Genomic DNA, 22,332 nt, shown 5'->3' with positions numbered 1-22,332 from the left:
AGTTATTATGTTTGGGGTCACCTGCCCTTTGGAATTTCTTAGAAGCATATCATGCAGCTGTGTGGAGCTTTGTAGGTAGGAAATGAGAAAGGGCAGAGTTCTGGAGATAACAGTTTGGCGGCCGCTGTGAGTAGCGAGCCTACTGACAAAACTTGGAGAGCAAATCAAAGCCTGGAGCTGCTGCATCAGCTTTTCCTGAATCAGCTCTGATGCCTGTCAACAGTGAGGGCCTCCCCTGAGGCTCTTCCAGAGCAAAGGAGCCCTTTGGAGTCTCTGACATGGTGTCCATGGTGGTTTCTCTGTGGTCTGGAGGGAGACATGATGCCTCTGTCATTTCACTGCAGTCATTGTATGGAGGGCAAGATGGACTGGTAAGGAGGGCATTGGTAGTCTAACGACATTGAGACAGGGTTTCCCTGGTGGCTCAGTGGTGAAGAATCTGCCTGCCAATGCCAGAGAAACAGGTTCGATCCCTGGTCTGGGAAGATCCCACATGTGGAGGAGCAAGCGGGCCCATGTGCCACAACTACTGTGACTGTGCTCTGGAGCCTGTGAAGCACCGCTGCTGAGCCCACGCATTGCAGCTACTGAAGCCTGTGAACCCCAGAACCCGTGCTCTGCAACAAGAGAAGCCACCACAGTGAGAAGCCCGTGCACCGCAAGTAGAGAGTGGCCCCTGCTCACTCATAGCCAAAGCAGCAACGAAGACCCAGCACAGCCATAAATAAACAAAATTATATAAACAAATAAAGACATAGAGACAGGCTGAGACCTGGGGCCCTTTGTTGCAGTGCTACAGTGCTTGCACCTGGACAAACGTCTCTCTGAGTGATAAAATACAAGGAAATTTTAAGGGAACAAAAATAGCTGCATGACTGTGTAGTTGGGGCAAATTCTGAACAACAAGATAAAAAGACACAGAAAGGAACTTCCCTGGTTATCCAGTGGTTAAGAATACACCTTCCAATGCAGGGGACGAAGGTTCAATCCCTAGTCGGGGAACTGAGATTCCACATGCCACAGGGCAACTAAGTCCATGCGCTGCCACTGCAGACCACATCTAGAGAGAAGCCCACTCACGGCACGAAGACCCAAAGCAGCCAAAAACAAATAAATAAAAGCTACAAAAAGACCAAAAACCCCAACTGCCAATTCTGAGAAGCTGGAAGCAAAAACAGGTTGTCAGGATCAAAAGCAGAGTACTGCACATGTCCCCTGCACTCAATATCACCAAAGGGGTGGGCAAACCACCTAAGCCACCCTGCCAGCCCAACCCCTGGATGCACCCCTACCCTCACTTTATGTAAGGAACAAGCTCGCCCCTCCTTGGGAAACACGGAAGGGAAACTGTTGCTTGTTTTTGCCATCCCAGTGCTGCAGCAGGGGCCCCACTGTAGCCTTCCCTACATTTCTTGTCCAGCCTCTAGTCAATCTGTATTGATTGGGGAAGGTCAAGAACCCTGGTTGGTAACATAATTCATGCCACTTGGGCTATTAGTTAAGCCTATTTGTACTTGCCCAAAGGCTTCCTTGAATTCATTACTAGGGAGATCAAGTAGGCATCAGTGGCAGGGTTGCCAATGGGCTGGGGTTGAAGAAGGAGACTGGAGGGAAAGACAGAGGTGAAAAGATGGCATTCTTTTCAAGGTGGCATGCCACAGCCAGAGTCCAAAAAGTTTCATCATGGAAAAGAAGGAATCAGATTTTCATTCTTTTTGGTCTGGAGAGAAGAATTGCAGCTCTTAAAGACTGGAATTCCCTGGATGTCTCTGGTGGTCCAGTGGCTAAGACTCCATGCTCCTAATACAAGGGCTTGGGTTCAATCCCTCGTCAGGAAACTAAATTCCACAGGCTGCAACTATGATGAAGAGCCCTCATGCCGCAACTAAGACCTGGAGCAGCCAAATAAACAAAATAAAAATTTAAAAAACCCCAAACAATTGGAATCCCCAATTCTGTAATGGCACAGAATGAGAGAAATCCGGTTAGCCATCAAACGTTGAAGTGCAGTTGAGCTGAGCGGAAGTCAATAACCATGGAATGTGAATCAGAAGAAGAAGCCAGAAGACGGCAGAAAAGAAAGCACTGAAAAGCTGCTGACTGGAAAACTACCCTCATGCTAAAAAATCCCCATAAAAACATCAAGTCGTTTCTTGTTGTAGTTACACTCCTGCCCTGGAAAGATTTATGAAAGCAAAGGAAGACAGGAGCACATAACTTAATTAGGAACAGGCTACCTTGAACACAGTTATTCAATAGCTGTGGCTTAATTTGCTTAACAGACGCTGGTCCTGGTTCAAATATACTGGCTCTACTAGTCACTTATGTCTTTCACTTCTGTGGTAACTGCTGCTTGTTGACCTCACTGCTCAGGTAAATGCTGGAGTCAGGCAAAGAGATTGTTCTCTGCTAAGAAGCATGAGACCTGAGGAGAGGTTACTCATGCTTAGGTTAGGTTACTCACTTAAAAGAGCTGTTTTACCTCTCTAGACCTTCATTTCTGTATCTATGAAATGAAAAAAATATTTTTTGAATAGAATTAATAGTGAACACCTTAAAAAAAAATAAGGGCCAATTCAGGAAAAAGAAAAATATTCTGAACTTTTTCTCTTTTTATTAAGAAGCCAGCAACCCAAAGGCAGCTTTTTTACCTTTTGCTCTACAATTAGGTCTTGGACTCTGGGTTGCCCATCATTGGACTATATGACTGCTGATTTCTCTTCCAGATGAATTAGGTTCTTGGTTCCCTAATGGAAGTGACTTATTGACTGCTTTGTCATATCATTTCTAGTCAGTTCTTTCCTTAATAACATCATCAGAAGGCTCTTTGGACAGAGTGTTTTTCATTCTCAAGAGGCTTTTGAAAATCTCCTGGATACAAATGATATTGTGGTATTTTATTTACACATATGTGCCTTAAAGGCATCTGTCTTAGTTTGGCAATTACTGCAGAGTCAAATCAATAAACCTTAATAATTCAACAGCTAAAGTAACGATTTTCAGAAAACAATTCAGCGAAGTTTGACAGTTTACAAACAACTAGTCGGTTGATTAGGACTGGAACTTCAAATATCCATGTGTGTCTTCGAATGAAATACTCTTGAAACAATAAATCATTACCAACAAAAGTGGGAAGTGCCCACTGATATTTCATCATGTAAATCTGATCACCTGATCAGTCTTGCTTTGAAACCCTCCCAAAGCAAAAAATTAGACAATGCAGCCATGAAATTAAAAGACTCTTACTCCTTGGAAGGAAAGTTATGACCAACCTAGATAGCATGTTCAAAAGCAGAGACATTACTTTGCCAACAAAGGTCCATCTAGTCAAGGCTATGGTTTTTCCTGTGGTCATGTATGGATGTGAGAGTTGGACTGTGAAGAAGGCTGAGCGCCAAAGAATTGATGCTTTTGAACTGTGGTGTTGGAGAAGACTCTTGAGAGTCCCTTGGACTGCAAGGAGATCCAACCAGTCCATTCTGAAGGAGATCAGGCCTGGGATTTCTTTGGAAGGAATGATGCTAAAGCTGAAACTCCAGTACTTTGGCCACCTCATGCAAAGAGTTGACTCATTGGAAAAGACTCTGATGCTGGGAGGGATTGGAGGCAGGAGGAGAAGGGGACGACAGAGGATGAGATGGCTGGATGGCATCACTGACTCGATGGACGTGAGTCTGGGTGAACTCCGGGAGTTGGTGATGGACAGGGAGGCCTGGTGTGCTGCGATTCATGGGGTTGCAAAGAGTTGGACACAACTGAGTGACTGATCTGATCTGATCTGATGTAGGGTATGATCCTAAGAAATCAAAAGAGATGGCAAAACCAAGAGCACTGTAAAACTTTTCCTTTCTAGACCTTTGGGAAAACAGTCAGACACGACTGAGCGACTTCACTTTCACTTTTCACTTTCATGCACTGGAGAAGGAAATGGCAACCCACTCCAGTGTTCTTGCCTGGAGAATCCCAGGGACGGGGGAGCCTGGTGGGCTGCCGTCTATGGGGTCGCACAGAGTCAGACACGAATGAAGCAACTTAGCAGCAGCAGCAGCAGTTCCTTAAAAGGTTAGATGTAGAGTTACCATTTGACCTGGAAGTTCCATTCCTAGGGATATACCCAAGAGAAATGAGATCATACATCTATACAAAAACCTGTACACAGATGTTCATAGGTTCATAGCAGTATTGCTCATAATATCCAAAAAAGTAGAATCAATCCAAATATCCATCAACTAAGGAATGGATAAACAAAATTTATCCACACAATGAAATATTCTTTGCCTATAAGAAGAAATGAAGTACTGATACATGTTATAACATAGATGAACCTTGAAAACATCATGCTAAATGAAAGAAGCCAGACCCCAAAGGTCACATGTTGTGTGATTCCATTCATATGAAATGTCTAGAATAGGCAGATTTGTGAGACAGACAGTAGATCAGTGGTGGCCGAGGGTGGAGCAGGTTGAGGTGAGATGGAGGTGACTTCTAATGGGTGTGGGGTTTCTTTTTTTAAAATTTTTAAAAATTACTTATTTTATTTTATTTTCGGCTGTGCTGAGTCTTCATCGCTACACGTGGGCTTTCTCTAGTTGCAGTGAGCATAGGCTGCTCTCTAGTTGAGGGTGTGGACTTCTCATTGTGGTGGTTTCTCTGGTGGAGCCTGGGTTCCAGAAGTTTGGACTCAGTAGTTGTGGCACATAGGCTGACTTGCTCCGTGGAATGTGGAATCTTCCCAGACCAGGGATCAAACCTGTGTCCTCTGCATTGGCAGGTAGATTCTTATCCAGTGGACCATGAGGGAAGTCCCGCTGTGGGGTTTCTTTATGGAGCGACAGAAAATGTTTTAAAATCGATTTGTGGTGATAGTTGTACAATTCTCTGAATATGCTAAAAACCCTAGAATAGTTCACTTTGTAATTGTACAGTATGTGAACTACATCTCAATAAAGTTGCTATAAATTTTTCAAATCTATTATAAATTTTGTTAAAAAACAGAAACAAAAACTTCAAGCCCTTGGTCTCTCCATGGTGAAGCAGGATTGGCTCAGGCAGCAGAATTTGCATTTTCTTAATGGGTCTGCTTTCCTAGGCCAAGAAGACAATTGTATGGTGTGTGTGTGTGTTTGTATCATCCTTAAACCCATCTCCTCAAAATGAAAAGACTGCTAGACCAATCTATCAAATTGTGTTATAACATAACGTGGACCTTGGTCAAACTTGTGGATTATTTTCAAATATCTTTTGATATTGATTTAACATAATTCTAACATAATTAATAATAATTCTAACATAAATCTAGCATACTATAGATCTACAGTAATAAGAGAATAGACTCTGTATGATTTCAGTACCTTTAAACCATGAAATCTTTGCATCTTACTTTATGTCCCTGGATATGGTCCAATGTCTCTTAATTTACAGTCTATGGGAACTTGAATAGAATTTGTATCCTACTGTTGTGTGAAAATTATATAAATTTTAATTACGTTGAATTGGCTCATGGTGCTTTTCAAGCCTACTATATCCTTCTACTTTTCTGTATATTCATTCTATTAATTTTTGAGAGTTTTCTATTGAAACTCCAACTAAAAATCTTGATTTACTTACTTAAAAAATAATTGTAATATATAGCAGAATTATATGTAACTTTGTTCTGTTTTCCAAGTCTCCTGTAAATGTGTTATCATACTTTCATAATTTAAACAAACAAAGAAATTTAAAAATTCTTTTTAAAAGAATAAAATGGTTATTGGTCATTTAAACTTACTGTCATCCTGAGGATTCACAAGTCATGTCTAAAGTAAACATATATCTGTAACTTGAGGAGCAGATCTGTGATCAAAATGTGCTAATACATTGGTTATTTTACAAATTGATCATGGGCTGACACTCTTCTCAACTTTACCCATCATGAGTTCTTAGCCTTTGTGTTAGCTGCTCAGTCAGGTCCAACTCTTTGAGACCACATAGATTGTAGCCCACCAGGCTCCTCTGTCCATGGGACTCTCCAGGCAAGAATACTGGAGCGGGTTGCCATGCCCTCCTCCAGGGGATCTTCTCCACCCAGGAATTGAACCTGAATCTCCTGCACTACATGCAGATTCTTTACCATCTGAGCCACCAGGGAGGCCCTCTTAGCCTTTAGGACTGTCCATTTCTAGCCTTTGCCTGTCCCAGTGAAAGATAGCAGTCCTGCACTGGTGGAATCTCTGATCTAAAAATCTTCCACAGGATTTCTTTACGTTCTACCCTTTTATATAGATCTATACCAAAACTTCTTTGTGGTAATTCTCTCTTCTTGTGCTATCTTGATTGTAGATAGTAAGTTAGTTTCTGACCCAGAGGCTCAACATGATTTTTAGGCCCTTGCTTTTTTTTTTTTTTTTTGCCATGCTGCATGACTTGTGGGATTTCAGTTGCCTGACCAGGGATCGAACCCAAACCCTCAGCAGTGAGAGGGAGGAGTCCTAACCACTGGATTACCAGGGAATTGCCTTAAGCTCTTTCTTAGAAGAAAGAAAAGAAAGAGCTAAAGTTGTTTTAGACACTGCTGTTAACTAATATTGTTATGCCTGTTTCAATAGTGAGTTTATGAAATGAACTTTGAAAAATGGTATCTTCATACTTAGAAACCAGTACTAGCCCACTGGGAGGGTCAGTCTAAGTTTTATAATGTCCTTTGGCCACAAGAAATCAAAATCTCTGTGGTCTGTGTTATGAGCTGTGTCTGGTATCCGAAGGATGATTTGGTGCAGCCACTCGTCTTACTGGCATCCGTGGAGTAGAGGAGAGAGGATGAACTCTGGAGTCAGACTGCCTGGTTCTTAAACTGGCTCCTCCATTCTGGACCAGCTCCCTAACGCCTCTGTGCCTTTTCATGTGTAATGTGAGGATAAATTCTAACACCCACCTTACAGAGATATTGGGAGAATTAAGAGAGTTTACTGTATAAATAAAATGTATAAGTAAAAACAGAGCCTGGCGTATATTAAGCACAAATTTCATCTTTTATTATGCGCCTTTATCAACCTGACCAACTACTGGGGGCGGGGGTGTTGTTTACTTTCTGCCAGAACTCTATTGCAAAGAATCTGGCTTTGGTCCTCGAGGGCAAATAAACCCTCCAGGATGGGGACCATGCCCAAGCAGTGGGGTTCAATTCAAACTGAACAAGACCATTTCTCTTCTCCCCTGATGAGACCATTAGCATCTCAGAGGTGCCTGGTGCTAGCCCCCCCAACAATCCCAAAGAAATCAAATTCCGTAGGACTCAACTTTCCCTAAAGATTCACATCCCAAAGTTCTTTTTCTTTTTTTAAATTTCTGCTGCTGTACTCAGGCTTTCTCTAATTGAGGTGAGTGGGGACTACTCTCTAATTGCAGTGCTCAGGCTCAACAGTTGCAGCTCACAGGCTCTAGAGCATGGGCTCAGTAATTGTGGTACATCAGTTTGGTTGTCTCAAGGCATGTGGGATCTTCCCAAACCAGGGATTGAACCCATGTCCCCTGCATTGGTGGGCAAACTCTTAACCACTGGACCACCAGGGAAGTCCCCAGCATTCTGACGTGAATGATCAGGTCTCACTCTCAGTAGATCCAGAGTTATGCTGGTGAGTCAAGGCTTTTGGAGGTTGGGACCCTGCACCCAGGATGAAATAAATCCTGGAGCGACACTTTCAGTATCTCTGAGCATCCTTTGCTGCTATAACTTGCTCTGTTCAGACTTCCTTTAACTGTAACCAAAAACCTTGCTGACACCAGGATATTGGATTCCATAGTCTGTTCAGACTTTTTTTTTTTTTTAATCCTTTGGGCAACACTGCACAGGGTGTGGGATCTCAGTTTCCAGACCAGGGATGGAACCTGTGCCAGGGTCCTAACCACTGAGCAACCAGAGAACTCCCAAGTTGGCTCAGCCTTATTCTGCTAGTACAACTTACATTCCCTGATTGCTTAGTTCAGTAGTGATCCTGCCTGTCTGCTCTCAAGTTGCAGTTTGACCCCATAAAGCAACTCGTGCTGCGCTGTGGTCTGGTAACTAACGTTCCATCTTGGCCAACGATATTGTGCCTATGTTGATATGTTCAACTCTGCCTGTGTCCTTGTTGACACTTTACAACTCTCTGAAGCCCTGTTGGGACTTCTGGCCCAACCCAAGACAAAACAGCTTCCTTTTTCAAAAAGAAAATGTAAGTACACAGAAACCAAATTATTTGTTTAGGGAAATAGAGAAAGAGCTAGAAATTTAGCTGAGCCAGAATTAGAAGCTTCAGATCACATTACCTCTAAAATATAGTAATCAACAAGACTTCATTCTTAAGTAAAATGTTGTTTTAATAAAATACTGCATGTATATATTTTTCTTTGCAAAGATGTTATGACCAGGATGGTTGGTGTGAATGATAATATATGGTGAGCTATATAATTAGTAGAAAAAACAAGTACTCTCAAATAAATAGGCTTCAACATTTTTTTTAAAAGAACATAGTCTGCAAATCAGTTGAGACTAGAGAACAGGCAAGGAGGAGGAGTTGGCTTTTCTTCCAAGAATGTGCTCTTGATTGGTTTCGGATATGGAAAGGAGTCATATTTATCCTCCAGGAATCAAGTGTAACATTGGAGTGACCTTCTGGAGAGAGGAATCCTGGCCCTCTCCTTGCCATTTTGCCTAAAATTTAAGAGCTTAACTGAAACATACAAAAGCACCACTACAGAGTTGCCTTCAGGCATCTGAGGATTCAGCAGGATGGGTGTAAAATCAGTTGGAAATTCTGGGGAAAGCAGAGCTGGGCTAGTAAGGAGAAAGATTAAATGTTATGGAGGATAAGCTGACTTTGTACAAAGTTTCTGACCTAGTACAATATCCAGGTCACCACAGCCATCCAGAAATCTCAGTAAATACAATGACCATGGATATATAATAGAAAAATACAAGCAGAATTACTCCACTAACCACTGATTAATTATACTTGAAGTTGTCCCCCATTGTTGAGAGTCCTTTACCTAAAGATTCAAATATAATCAAAGTCATTAAGATATTGTTTGACATACAATTTTCAGGGTATGCAAGATATTTAAAAATCCTCCTTAATCAATCCTTTCCCTACCAAATCCACAGCTCCTTTCTCCTTTTCTGGGTAATGATGAGCATGAGTAGAAAATGCAGTTGTTAGCTAGAAGATTTAAGAAAGAACTGACTTTTTAGTGGTGTCTTACTCTTAGCATAAACATATTCCATATCTGCAAGGTAACTTTTATAAATTAAACATGTTGTCATTAAAAAAAAAAAAAAGGGAAATTCACTTGTGATTCCCAGCCTAGCATTATGAGCTAGCTGATCCTACTCTCATAGTTCAGTTGGTCAAGAATCTGCCTGCAAGGCCGGAGACCAGGGTTCGATTCCTGGGTGGAGAAGATCCCCTGGAGAAGGAAATGGCAACCCACTCCAGTATTCTTGCCTGGAGAATCCCATGGACAGAGGAGCCTGGTGGGATACAGTCTATGAGGTTGCAAGAGCTGGACATGACTTAGAGACTAAACTACTACTACTACCAAGAAGTCTTGCCTTTGTACTGGACAGAAAAAAAAGCAGACCTTTGCAGGAACAATCCAGAATGATCCACCTTCCAATAAGGCTTTCTCAAATAAAAGCTTTCTCTAGTTTTTCAATAAAACATCACCCAAAACAATTAGAATTGCAAAGGGGGAAAGGGGGCCACCTGAGGTGACTCTAGTACCTCTGGCCCCATGATGGGCTGGCAGAAGGCCCTAACCATCCTCAATCCTTGGCAGAGTCATTGGCTTTTAATTCTGAAGGCTCCACATCCCTTTACAAAGTCTTCTTGTTGGGCTGGCCCAGCACCCGGGCGAGGCAGTAGGGGATGAGGCTGACAGATGCCAGGGGCACTGCTGCACTCTTGCAGAAGGACAGGACATAGAAGATCAGCTCGATTTGGGAGGGGGGTTTCAAAGAGTCAAAGAGGTGCAGGAGGACGAGGGAGGCCACGATGCAGCTGAGGCGAAACGGGAACCACTTGCTGAGCTTGCCCTTGCAGCTCTCCCGGTACATGCTAGAGTTGAGAGCCAGACCCAAGCCAAAGAGGGTCCCCAGATTCTTGAGGAGGCTGGCAAAGGGCGTTGTATCAATGTGGACCCACTCCGGCCGCTCACACCTTCGCTTGGCTTTCTCTAGAGTCCACAGCAGGTCGACCCCCAGCCACTTTAACAGCAGGTAAAATCCAATGGCGAAACTGAACAGGAAGCAGGTGATGAGAAAGTACTTCTTGAGACTGGCATTGTAGATGCTCTGGATGTGGCGGAAAGTCTCAGCAACCGCAATGCCTGAGTGGAAGAAGGAATGACCGTGAGAACTGGGGAAGATGCTGGCCCGTCAGCTAGAGGTGAGTTTGGAGCAGTGGGTGACCTGCCATCTGTCCCACCATTGTGGAGTTAAATCCCAGAAGCCAGATCAGAGGGTCTTTTGTTTTTTTCCCCTGTGTGATTCCAGCCTGTCCTCGGCCATAGATTCTTTGAGATGGAAGAGATATGCCACTTACTTCCTCCCACCACATGCAAACTTCCTGTGTTGAGAGGTGGGTCAGGGGTGGTCCTCCTGTCTCTGTTTGAATACCCTCAAGGATGGAGAGCTCACTCCCACTCGACAGCTCATTTCATCTTCGCATGAATTTGATCATTTGTGCTGTGCTAAAACCTCTCTCACGACTGAGCAACTGGACTGAACTGAACTGATAGATCTCAATTCTTTTTGCAGGAGTTTGTAAGTAACTCTAGAGCCTCTGTTAACACATTTAAACACATTTGAAGATCCCCTGGAGAAGAGAATGTCTACCCACTCCAGTATTCTTGTCTGGAGAATTCCATGGACAGAAGAGCCTGGTGGGCTACAGTCCACAGGGTTGCAACGAGTCGACACAGCTGAGTGACTATCACTTTCACTTTTTTTTTTTCATTCTTAGGGGTGAGGGATAAATTAGGAGGTTGGGATTAACATATACATACTACTATATATAAAACAGATATAGGACCTACTATATAGCACAGAAACTAAGATCATGGCATCTGGTCCCATCACTTCATGGGAAATAGATGGGGAAACAGTGGAAACAGTGTCAGACTTTATTTTGGGGGCTCCAAAATCACTGCAGATGGTGATTGCAGCCATGAAATTAAAAGACTCTTACTCCTTGGAAGGAAAGTTATAACCAACCTAGACAGCATATTCAAAAGCAGAAACATTACTTTGCCAACAAAGGTCTGTCTAATCAAGGCTGTGGTTTTTCCAGTGGTCATGTATGGATGTGAGAGTTGGACTGTGAAGAAAGCTGAGTGCTGAAGAATTGATGCTTTTGATCTGTGGTGTTGGAGAAGACTCTTGAGAGTCCCTTGGATTGCAAGGAGATCCAACCAGTCCATCCTAAAGGAGACCAGTCCTGGGTGTTCATTGGAAGGACTGATGCTGAAGCTGAAACTCCAATACTTTGGCCATCTCATGCGAAGAGTTGACTCATTGGAAAAGACCCTGATGCTGGAAGGGACTGGGGGCAGGAGGAGAAGGGGACGACAGAGGATGAGATGGCTGGATGTCATCACCGACTCGACGGACATGAGTTTGGGTAAACTCTGGGAGTTGGTAATGGACAGGGAGGCCTGGTGTGCTGCGATTCATGGGGTCGCAAAGAGTCGGACACGACTGAGCGACTGAACTGAACTGAACTGATACAGTACAGGGAACTCTACTCAGTACTTTATAATAACCTATAAGGGAAAAGAATCTGAAAAGAAATATATATATATACTGAATCACTCTGCTGTACACCTGAAACTAACATGATATTGTACATCAACTATACTTCAATTTAAAAATAATAAACTGGTGGAAAAGACTAGACAAAACAGATTGGGAACTCAAAGAATAAAGATAGTTATTCTTCTTTCTGACTTAAACTTTCTCAGATCTTTCATGTAACATGAACTTCCAGGCTCTTCCTCAAACATGGAACCCAGTGCTATAATGCTGTGTTAATTTCATAGTTGCCAGGAAGTCATCATTTTTCTTGTTCTCAACATGCTATGTGAATGCTGCTCTCCTCTGCTTTTTCAGGTCTCCAGGGGAAAAATTCCACATTTCCCCTAAGGTCTTGTATTCCAGTGTTTCCCACAAAGTCAAGAAATTCTTTCTTACACTTAGCTTACCTAAGTCTTTTCTGCCCCTTATTAGCTGGATCTAAGAAAACAACATATTTGAAACACAGACCCTATAATAAAGTCCAGCTGTGGGTATCTATTAGGTTTGCAAATGAGTTTATTTAAATAAAGAGCTTTCCAAGAACATTGTGTTAATTTGTTAAATTTGATAGGTTTTCTTAACCCTAACCTAGGGCCCACTTCCAATTGAAGAGCTGTAAGAAATAAAGAATGTAAAAATATCTCAGTGATTTTAGGCAAAGTCAACTGGGTGAGTTAATTTGCTGTCTTGTCATTTTTCTGAAGCACACTTAATTGTGTATATCTGGGCACTCCCATAGAAATAAGTCACTTAAATTGCCCACCCTTGACTTCCAACCCACTAAAATACTAACGGTATTGATTATACACAGAACATGGCTAGAATACTGGCATTTTGTCCTGATTAGGAAGGAATGGTATAGGTGGGGGTTGGAGGGAGGGAACCAGAGCAGTTGGTACCTGACAAGACTCCAGCAACAACTTGATGGGGAAAATGAGCAGCAAGGTAGATTCGTGACAGGCAGACATTCAGTTGCACGACCCAGAATCCCAACCACAACATGACATTCAAGCACCTGCGACAGAAAAGGCAGTCATAAGAAAATCCAGATATAGATCCTTCACCAAAAAGAATAGCCTCAGCAGCAACACTGGAGCCTGGCAAACTCAGGTTGTATTAGCGGAATTTTTTGTAAGTTGAAGACTGTACTCAAAATTTCAAAGATAGCCGTAGCAAGTGGTGAACCCCTGTGTATGTGAATTTCAACCTCTCTATTTTATGTTTCATAATGAAGAATTTGCTCAGTGGCTGCATACTCAGAATTCCCCATAAAAATAGTGTCTTCTGCTTCTTTGTTTATTTCAACCTGGATGGGGCATCGCAATGTTTGGTACGGAAATGGGCTTTTATTTACCGCCTGCTTCTTCCTCACTAGCTGATCTTGAGAAAGCCCTCTTCTGTTAGGCCTTGTTCCTGATCTCTAAAATTAGATGTTGCCCATATGGGTCCCTTCTACCCCTAACATTCTGTGACTCTAATGTTTACTCCTGGCAGAAATGCCACAACTCTTTTTAGTACCACCCCAAGGCATGAGGTGGGCAGAGGGCATGGAGGAAGAGCAAGCGGTATGTCCGCTACAGAGACACCTCCTGCCATCCACCACCCATAACCCAGAGCTGAGTTCTTACCGAAATCTGTAGGTTGGCTTTTTCTTTCCACGAAAGATAGAGAGGGTGGATGTGACCATCACATAGTATACACCTGCTGTACCCATGGCGTGGCCAGAGGGACTCCCTAAAGAATAGGAAAGAGATGAATGAATGAACCAAAGCTGAAAAATCTTCATCTGGGAGATTGCTAGGGGGCATCATCTATCCATCCATCCATCCATTCATCCTTCCTTCCATCTTTTCATCCATCTATCCAGCCAGACATCTATCCATCTTTACATCCATCCAGCCAGCCATCTATCTTTTCATCCATTGATTCAATTATCCATCCACCCATCCATCCTTCCACCCATCTACCCATCCTGCCATCCATTCATTTACCTATTTAGTTATCTATGTACCACATATCTATTAAGCTCCTACTACATGACCAGCAATGTGCTAGGCTCTGGGAGAACAGTGCGTGGCACAGTCAGAGAAAGCCTCAGCTCTTGAGATTATACAGTCTATATACAGTCTAGAGATTACACACAGAACCAGCCTGCTGGGTATATAATTGCAAATCGATCTGCCCTCCATTACCTCTCTTCTACTCTCTTTGCTCACTCAGCTCTGGCTGTGCTGGCCTCATTGCTCTCCTTGAAACACACTTCCTCCTCAGTGTCTGTGACATTGGTCTTTCTATCCAGACACCTCTTCCTCCAGGATTTATTGGCTAATTCTCTCGCCTCCTTCAAGTTTTTGCACAGATTTCTCCTTCTCAGTGAGTCCTTCCCTGACCACTCTATTTAACACTGCATCCAATTGCTATTCCTGGTCTCCTTTTCCTGAAAGGTGGAGGGCCCTGTGCCACAGGATCCTTTTCTGGACTAAAGAATTTATTTTTCCTTTCTGTTGTTGAGAGTGTGGTTGCAGGTGGCTCTCAGTGCTCAGACTTCACTGGACATTGCCCTGGGCTGATGAGAGCCATCTTGATCAAAACTACCCTTTCCCTGGGGGGACCCTGCACCCAATCACTCATCTCTATTACTACCCTTTCCTGGGGGGGATCCTGCACCCAATCACTCATCTCTATTGGGGTATAAGACCTGGTCCCCTTGAATCAATTCAGAGCTCCTATGGGGTTAGCTGAGACTGAATGGCAATTAGACTTCTGCCCAGGTGGCTTCCATCCCTTCCTTCCACAAGTACTGCTCTCGAGTGTAGCACCTCCTGTGTGCTGATCTCCATCTGAGTCTGCTTTCCAGGGAACCCCACATAAACCCTTGCCTTTCTTCCTCATCCTCCTCCTTCTTCTAATATCCTAAATATTTTACTTGTGTATTATGATTTTTTATCTCTCTCTCTCTCTCTCTCTCGCACACATACACACACACACACACACACACACATCTCATTCAAATATAAGCTCCACAAGAGTAGGAGCCTTTTTTTTTAAGCTGCACCACACAGCTTGTGGGATCTTAGTTCCAGAGACTGAACCTGAGCCACCACAGGGAGGGCTTCCCAGATGGCTCAGTGGTAAAGAATCTGGCTGCCAATGCAGGAGCCTAAGGAGACTCGGGTTTGATTCCTGGGTTGGGAAGATCCCCTGGAGGAGGAAATGGCAACTCATTCCAGTATTCCTGCCTGGAAAATTTCATGGACAGAGGAGCCTGGCGGGCTACAGTCCAAAGAGCTGGTCGCAAAGAGCTGGACATGACTGAGCAACTGAGCACCCACCCACAGTGAAAGCGCCGAGTGAAGTGCTGAACCATTGAACCACCAGGGAATTCCCAAGGGTAGGGATCTTTGTTTTATTCATTGAGGCATTTCAAGTGCCTAGAACAATGTTTGGTACAGATACTAAATAAATAACATTTGAATGAGTGAATATACTCTAAAGTGAATTGAGGTTTCGTGTAAACAAATAACCAAGGGCAATGCCCTAGTCTGGGAGTCAGGGATAGGGCCCCTGAGTTTAGGACACTAACACTGAGACCTGTAGGGGAGCGGAGGGGTTGAATATTCCTTTTTTTTACTGAAAAATGAAATCTATCATTTGGCTGAACAATGCCTGTCTGGGTGTAACTAGTAAAGTACAGATAGGGTATGGGACTGAACGGTCAGCTGGGGAAGACACATCTCCCTGGCCAGGCTTCTGGAAAGGATGACCAGGGGCTCAGGCCTCTACCATGTTCCCTTCCTGGACAAAGGGCCACAGCACAGTTACTCTCACGAGCCCTTTGTCTGTGAGGGAGCCCTTGCCTCTCTGAACTAGCAATTTCTGTTCTGAAAACATTAGGCAGATTCCAAACTGGCAGTCACAGGCTATTCTGGAAGGCCTGGCTGCAAGTGAATTCAGATGGAGTTGTACCAAATCCAAGACCATGACCAGAGCTTGAAGGAGTGGCTCTCTGCACGTCCCCTTCAAAGACAGCTTCATCCAGCACGAATGTTGCCAGGTGTCCACAGTGGGCACGGCCCACCCAGCTTCTGTCTGGATGAGGGCTGGGCCTCTCACCTGGGCCGGTCTCACAGGTGACCGGGAACTGCTTTATCAGCGGTGCCGAGGTGTTGCTGTAGTAGTCGGTATCCAAAACCCACCAGTATGGGCGCTGTCCAAAGAGAATCCTGTGAAAAAGCAGAACGAGGGTCTGGAGTTACTGAAGGAATGCTTTGGCCCGATGCCACAGCTTCAAGAAGAGAGCGTAGCTCAAGGAGAAGATCCATAAGACCCAACCCAGAACACGAGCCCCTCCAAGAAGGGGAACTGAGCTGTTAGAGAAATGCAGGAGGGAGGGAGGGAGGGAGACATTTATGGAGCATCCTTTACAGAACTTGTGAATTTTGCCTTTGGAGGTATTATTTATTCAAACATAAATAAATAAATCCCATATCCTCAAAACCATATTAACAGCAGCTAGGAATTCCCTGGTGGCTCAGATGGTAAAGCGTCTGTCTACAATGCGGGAGACCCGGGTTCAAGCCTTGGGTTGGGAAGATCCCCTGGAGAAGGAAATGGCAATCCACTCCAGTACTATTACCTGGAAAATCCCATGGACAGAGGAGCCTGCTAGGCTACAGTCTATGGGGTCACAAAGAGTCGGACACGACTGAGCGACTTCCCTTTCACTGGTGGTTTAGTTGGTAAGTCGTGTCCCACTCTTGTGACTCCATAGACTGTAGCCCTCCAGGTTTCTCTGTCCATGGGATTTCTCAGTCAAAAATAATGGAGTGGGTTTCTATTTCCTTCTCGAGGAGATCTTCCTGACCTAAGGATAGAACCTAGATCTCCTGAGGCTCCTGTATTGGCAGGCAGATTAACAGCAGCTATGTAACTTTTTTTTTTTTTTAACCCTGAGAAGAATTTGCCCTAGAAGGATGCCTAGGGACTACAGTTTGCGCCTTGGATTTGCGTATCCTACAGCTCATTTCTTCAGGCCTCCAAAGTCTTGGGTTTCTTCCGGACTTCGGAGACTGAGCCCGAGCCCCAAGGACAAGCCTCCCTTGTGGTCTCTATTTCCATCAGAATCACTTTCTGTAAGGACATACATAGCTACTATTTGCTTGTTTTGTATCCTCCAGCTTTGAAACAGAATATCTCAGATCAACCACTTCCCCTTTGAAAGCATGTTTTTCGTTGTGGAAACAGGTGTGAAGCGTCAGTCAGGATGCTTCTTTTGCTCTGCAGTGGAGGAATAGTGACTTCTCCCTAAAACTGGCGACAGCCACTAACTCTGACCTCTACCAAGTTAGAGAAAATGGAAGTTATAGGCAAAACTTGGTAGGTTTTTCAACAGAAATTTCAGAATCCCGTCAGTATGCCTTGGGCTTCTGAGCCCAATAACAATGTTCAAGACTTTTCTTGTTTATGGCCAAAGAAAATTAAAGCTAGAAGAGATCTTAAGAAGCACCTGACAGTGAACAAAGATAATTTTAGGGATGGTAAAAGTCTCTGAGGGCAGCTGGTCCAAACTGTTCATTTTCTACACGAAGAAATAGAGACCAAAACAGTGATGTGTTGGAGTCAACTGGTCCTGGCTAACAGTTGTAAAATATTCAGGGTTTTTTCAAGCCAGACCCATTGATAGCTTGAAAGTGGTCATAATGGGATAACAGACACAGTAGAAATTGGCAAATACTAAAATTGGGGCTTCTTTACCTTTTGAAAGTCAGTTTATTAGCACTGGATATAACATAATTCTTTAGAGCCTTGCCTATGAAGTCAGCCTGCCTGGGCTTGAATCCTTACTCTGACATTTACTACCTGTGTTTTTGTAGTCACTTAACTCAGTGCCTTAGTCTTACTGCTGCTGCTAAGTCACTTCAGTCGTGTCCGACTCTGTGCAACCCCATAGACGGCAGCCCACCAGGCTCCCCCGTCCCTGGGATTCTTCAGGCAAGAGCACTGGAGTGGGTTGCCATTTCCTTCTCCAGTGCATGAAAGTGAAAAGTGAAAGTGAAGTCGCTCAGTCATGCCCGACCCTCAGTGACCCCATGGACTTCGGGATTTTCCAGGCAAGAGTACTGGAGTGGGGTGCCATTGCCTTCTCCGCTCTTACTAGTAATACCCTATAAAAAAGTGCTTAGCATGTGGCCTGGCACATACTACAGGATCAACAATTGTTGATAACTATAGTAATTATTAAGATCCCAGAGATAATCTAGGTTTACAGATTATAAAACAGAAACTCAGAGAGTTGCTCTGAGTTGCCCAAGACATAAAGCTGGCTGAACAAGAGAGGTCTCTGAATTGCTTTTCATGACCTCACACAATGGGTTTTGAAATTGCCTGTTTCCTTTTTTCATACCTCATCTTTCTTCCTTCTATCTTTGTGTCACCTATGCTGCTTCAAAGTAATAAAACAGAGTTTCAGACTTCCCTGGTAGTCCATTGGTTAAGAATTCACCTGCCAATGCAGGGGACACGGGTTTGATCCCTGCTCCGGGAAGATCCCACATGCTGCAAAGCAACTAAACCCATGCGCCAGAATTACTGAAGCCTGAGCTCTAGAGCCCGTGCACCACAATAAGGGAAGCCGCTACAACAAGAAGCCCGTGCATCCCAACTAGAGAGTAGCCCCTGCTCTCTCCAACTCTAGAAACCCTGCACACAGCCACCAAGACCCAGAGCAGCCAGAAAAACAAACAAAAAACACAAAAACAAGCAAACAGAAAAATGGCATTTCTTTGCTTATAGCCTATAATTCACTAGGTCTAGCTGGCCTTCCATCCATATTAGTCTTTCCTGTCTCTTCACTCACTGACAGGGTTTTCTGTCTTCTCTCTTTCTATAGAGGATCCAGAGACAGGAGGGGAGTAAACTACAATTGCATGAATAGCATGAAAAAGCAACTTCTGATGGACAGACATTTCCAAAGACAATGCCAGCCTCTTTCCTTCCTGATTTCCTCTTTGTCTGGCTCTTACTCACCACTTAAAGACGAGGTTGAGCCAATCTCCAATCACAGCTACCCAGAGGAGTTTGATGCCCACAGCTTCTCGAAGATGGAACCAAATGGGGAAGAGGACATAAAAGGCATTCCTGAGATCTGCAATCACAGACACCAAGATGAACCAATCCTGGGAGTTCTGGTAATTCACCTGGAGGTAGTGTGTTGACTGGATCCCAAAGTCATGTAGAACGTTCATTCCCTTCTCCATCCTCACTCAGGAAGCCTTCGGCTGTGCCCTTGCAGTTATTTCAGACTGGGTGGTGATTGCTCTGCTATCAGCCTGTGCCTTGCCTCTGTTTTATACACCCTGTATCCAGTCTGCAGGCCAACCCAGCCCTGATCTTTGGACTCAAAAACCACTTTTGTCTAAAATCTATTGATCAAAGGTGCATCACCAGTAGGTTGATGCAAACATGTAAAGTGTGATTTACGTAAAATAGAAAAACAGGCACACAAAAACAGCCTGATCAGCCATGGGCTGGCACAGCCAATTATTAACTTTGGCATGGCTGCTTGACGGTACAAGGGGTTGCCCTCCTGGTTCTGAAACCTGGCCAGAGACACAGGACAGAGTCTAAATCTGCCATGGTTCTTGCAAAGATGTCTGACTTCCCGTCTGCAATTGCACTTATTTGGGAACAAAGAAAAGTCTTGGTGCTCTAGCAATTCAACTTTTAAATAGTTAAGTTTTAAAATATAATAAGTTCTATTGTAGTGGGGACTGTCACATTGCTGGACATTTCTGAATTTCACTAGGATCTGGAAAATGTCTCTGATTTGGGAGGTCAAACCCTCTTTCCAGTATTGGCTCTGTATCTCTTAGGTCCAGAAAATAATCATCTTTGAATGCACTGATTAATTCATTTAACGTCCTTAAAGTGAGGACCTTTGGGGTTTTAACACATAAGTATAAGCAATAGAGTGCATGTGTGTGTGCGCGGTGGCTCAGTGAAAAACAGTATGATGAACTGCTGCTGCTGCTGCTGCTTAGTCACTAAGTTGTGTCTGACTCTTTGTGACTCCATGGACTGTAGCCCATAAGGCTCCTTCTTCCATGGGATTTCCTAGGCAAGAATACTGGAGTAGGTTGCCATTTCCTTCTCCAGGGGATCTTCCCAACCCAGGGATTGAACCCGAGTCTCCTCAGCTACCTGGGAAGCCCATACGATGAATAAATAGTTCTAAATAAAATCACAAGCAAACTGGGGACTGGGACTCTGGAAAGGGCTTTGTACTTTGAGTTTTCTTTCATTTGTACTTGGATATATACAGATAGATAGATAAGCATAATCACCAAGAAGTCAATACAGTACTATTATAGCCATGGATGTAGACAAGAAATAAAGTAAAATACATCAAGTTATGCGAAGCAATGCTGCCTGCTCACCCCTACAGGCAGAAACCACCCTGCATCAGCACAGAGACCAAAACCTCACACTCACATGACCTAGGACTGAAGAGAGCAGGGTCTGAGTCAGGTGACAGGCTGATGCATTTTCAAGGATAAGAGCCGGTGAGAATAAAACTTGTTAAAATCCACCTGAATTCTCCCTTAGTAAGTCCACAATTGCTTTGTAAGGGGTAGTTCGGGGACAGGGAAAAGAAACTCAGAGCAAATGAGTTTGTAGCAAAGGTTGACCACATTCCATGCTGGAAATGATTAAAACCTCATCCAGGAGTTATGATCTGGAGTCTCATTCCCACCCCTCTGGGCTCCTCCTCAGCTCCAGCAGAATTTAACTGCCTTTGACTCTACTGTCTCTGCTGGTCCAAGCATCCCTATCCTGCCACCCCTTGCAGGGAGAGCTGGAGTAATGGTGGTGTTGGTGGCAGTGAGTGGGCTCCAAATGATGGGTGTCCTTGTGGTGTTGAGGGGGAGGGTGTTCTGCACTATCGGGACTGCCAGGTCACAGGGAGCAGGCCCCACAGAAGAGGTGACCCCCTCCCTCTAACCAGATAAGCCTTCCTAGAAAGTACTGAGTATCTACTGCAATGATCCCTCAGGACTGAAGTTTCTATGGTCAGAGGTGAGACAAGGGCAAGTTGGGCAGATGCTCTGACAACATATTCAGAGGCACTATCTGGGTCTCCAACCTCCGCCGGCTGCGAGGAGCCAGAGTACCTGAGTTGGGCACGGTGCCATCACGTGCTCAGCATATGGGGAGCCAGGGGAGAGCCCTATCTTCTGGGGGAAACTCAGGGAGTGTGAGCCTGTTGATAAGGAGGGCAGATGGAGCTGATATCCCATTCTGGGCACACAGGGCAGTTGGGGAGTCTTTCTGACAGGCTGCCTGCCTGGCAGGGTGACTCTCTTGTCTAGAGCAATTGCCTACATCATGAGACTATTTGCTGGTCTCTACTTTTCTAACTTCCAACCCCTTCCTGCTGCCTCCAGCAAATTTTTATCAGGTGCAGAAAGAGGTGAGGCCCCCAGCCCAAGAACTTGAGGCTGCTAGAAAGCTGACTGAAGAGAAAAATTGGGAGCTTTCAAATCCTCCAGGGACTTGTGACTATTTGTGGTGAATACAGCAGAAAAAGCATTTGAGTGGCTGGAGGTTTCCGTGAGAATTCTCTCATTTAAAGAACTATCTCCAGAGAGAGGATTCCATCATCTCCCTCCAGCTTCTGGCATCTTTCAAGAAGTTCTCCAGTTTAATGCAACAAGCATTTATTGAGCAAAGCACCATGCCTGGCTCTCTGAGGAATTCAGAGTTAAATCCCGGCTGTCCTCAGGGATTTCCACACCATCTCTAGCGGGGCAGGGAAGCCATTTACTTAACTATGTCCAGTGCAGCATACTTTGATGAAAACAGAATCCATTTATACAAATGTCAGTGAGTTCCCTATTATTTTGTCCTTGGCAGAGATGGCTCAAGACTTTTGGGTTTTTTGGAACACAAATGTTAATTTATTAAGGAGCTTCAAAGTCATACAAATAATATGACAAGATTTAGTTTAGCTAAATAATATGACAAGATTTAGTTTAGTAACTCAAGGCTTCGTAATGCTCTCTGGGGAAACAACTGCTGAGTCTAGGAAACAGTGAAGATGGAAAATTATACAGGTCCCTCCCTCTTCACCAGGCACATTAGCTGGGCACTCCCCAGGCACTCTCTGCACAAACAGAAATTCAGAGGCTTGGAGATCTTGGTTTGGGAAGAACATGAAGGCAAGTTTCCAGAAAGTACAGTCTGGTCTGCCGTTAACTAAGAGCAGCTGGTTCCAGTGTATCTGGCACCTTCTTCCCAGAGCAAGGTTGACTCATTCACTCAGACAAGTTTCTTTGCTGACAGGAAAGCAAAAGGGAAGGAGCCATAAGTGACCATGCACCTCATCCAGAAATTACATTTATTAACAAAAAGAGATGGTGACTTTATCTACAGCCAAATCCTCTCTAGTGGCTGGGGCTCTAGGTCCTATTGAGAAAGGAGCTGCCTTTCTGCTCAGCTATGATCACTAGAATGGATCTTGTCTGCAC

At 44.1% G+C, this 22,332-nt stretch overlaps 1 protein-coding gene across 2 annotated transcripts; it reads right to left on the bottom strand.

The window, feature by feature from the left end:
- Positions 1 to 6,988: 6,988 nt before the first annotated feature.
- Positions 6,989 to 19,212, bottom strand: G6PC1 (glucose-6-phosphatase catalytic subunit 1). 2 transcript variants are annotated; one of them, XM_061391921.1, is made up of 5 exons: positions 19,003 to 19,212; positions 15,920 to 16,029; positions 13,435 to 13,540; positions 12,706 to 12,821; positions 6,989 to 10,341 (listed from the first exon to the last, which is right to left on the bottom strand). In XM_061391921.1, the coding sequence occupies exons 1-5, from the start codon at positions 19,035 to 19,037 to the stop codon at positions 9,830 to 9,832; spliced, it is 879 nt and encodes a 292-aa protein (XP_061247905.1). In that variant the 5' UTR covers positions 19,038 to 19,212; the 3' UTR covers positions 6,989 to 9,829. The 2 variants fall into 2 exon arrangements, with proteins under 2 accessions (XP_061247905.1, XP_061247904.1); XM_061391920.1 differs by having other exon boundaries at positions 18,833 to 19,205.
- Positions 19,213 to 22,332: the final 3,120 nt, after the last annotated feature.

This window comes from Bos javanicus, chromosome 19, assembly GCF_032452875.1.
Source record: "Bos javanicus breed banteng chromosome 19, ARS-OSU_banteng_1.0, whole genome shotgun sequence".
Taxonomy (NCBI): domain Eukaryota; kingdom Metazoa; phylum Chordata; class Mammalia; order Artiodactyla; family Bovidae; genus Bos; species Bos javanicus.
The sequence above is the reverse complement of the archived record's forward strand: the minus strand, read 5'-3'. Positions and strand labels throughout refer to the sequence as shown.

What these genes read in the sequence shown, in the direction of transcription:
- G6PC1 (XM_061391920.1), bottom strand. Translation starts at nt 19,062, where the DNA reads ATGGAGAAGGGAATGAACGTTCTACATGACTTTGGGATCCAGTCAACA. An exon ending in CTCAACCTCGTCTTTAAGTG is followed by an intron (nt 16,030 to 18,832) that starts GTGAGTAAGAGC and finishes GCTTTTTCACAG; the next exon opens with GATTCTCTTTGGACAGCGCC. An exon ending in TGTTGCTGGAGTCTTGTCAG is followed by an intron (nt 10,342 to 12,705) that starts GTACCAACTGCT and finishes TCTTCCACTCAG; the next exon opens with GCATTGCGGTTGCTGAGACT.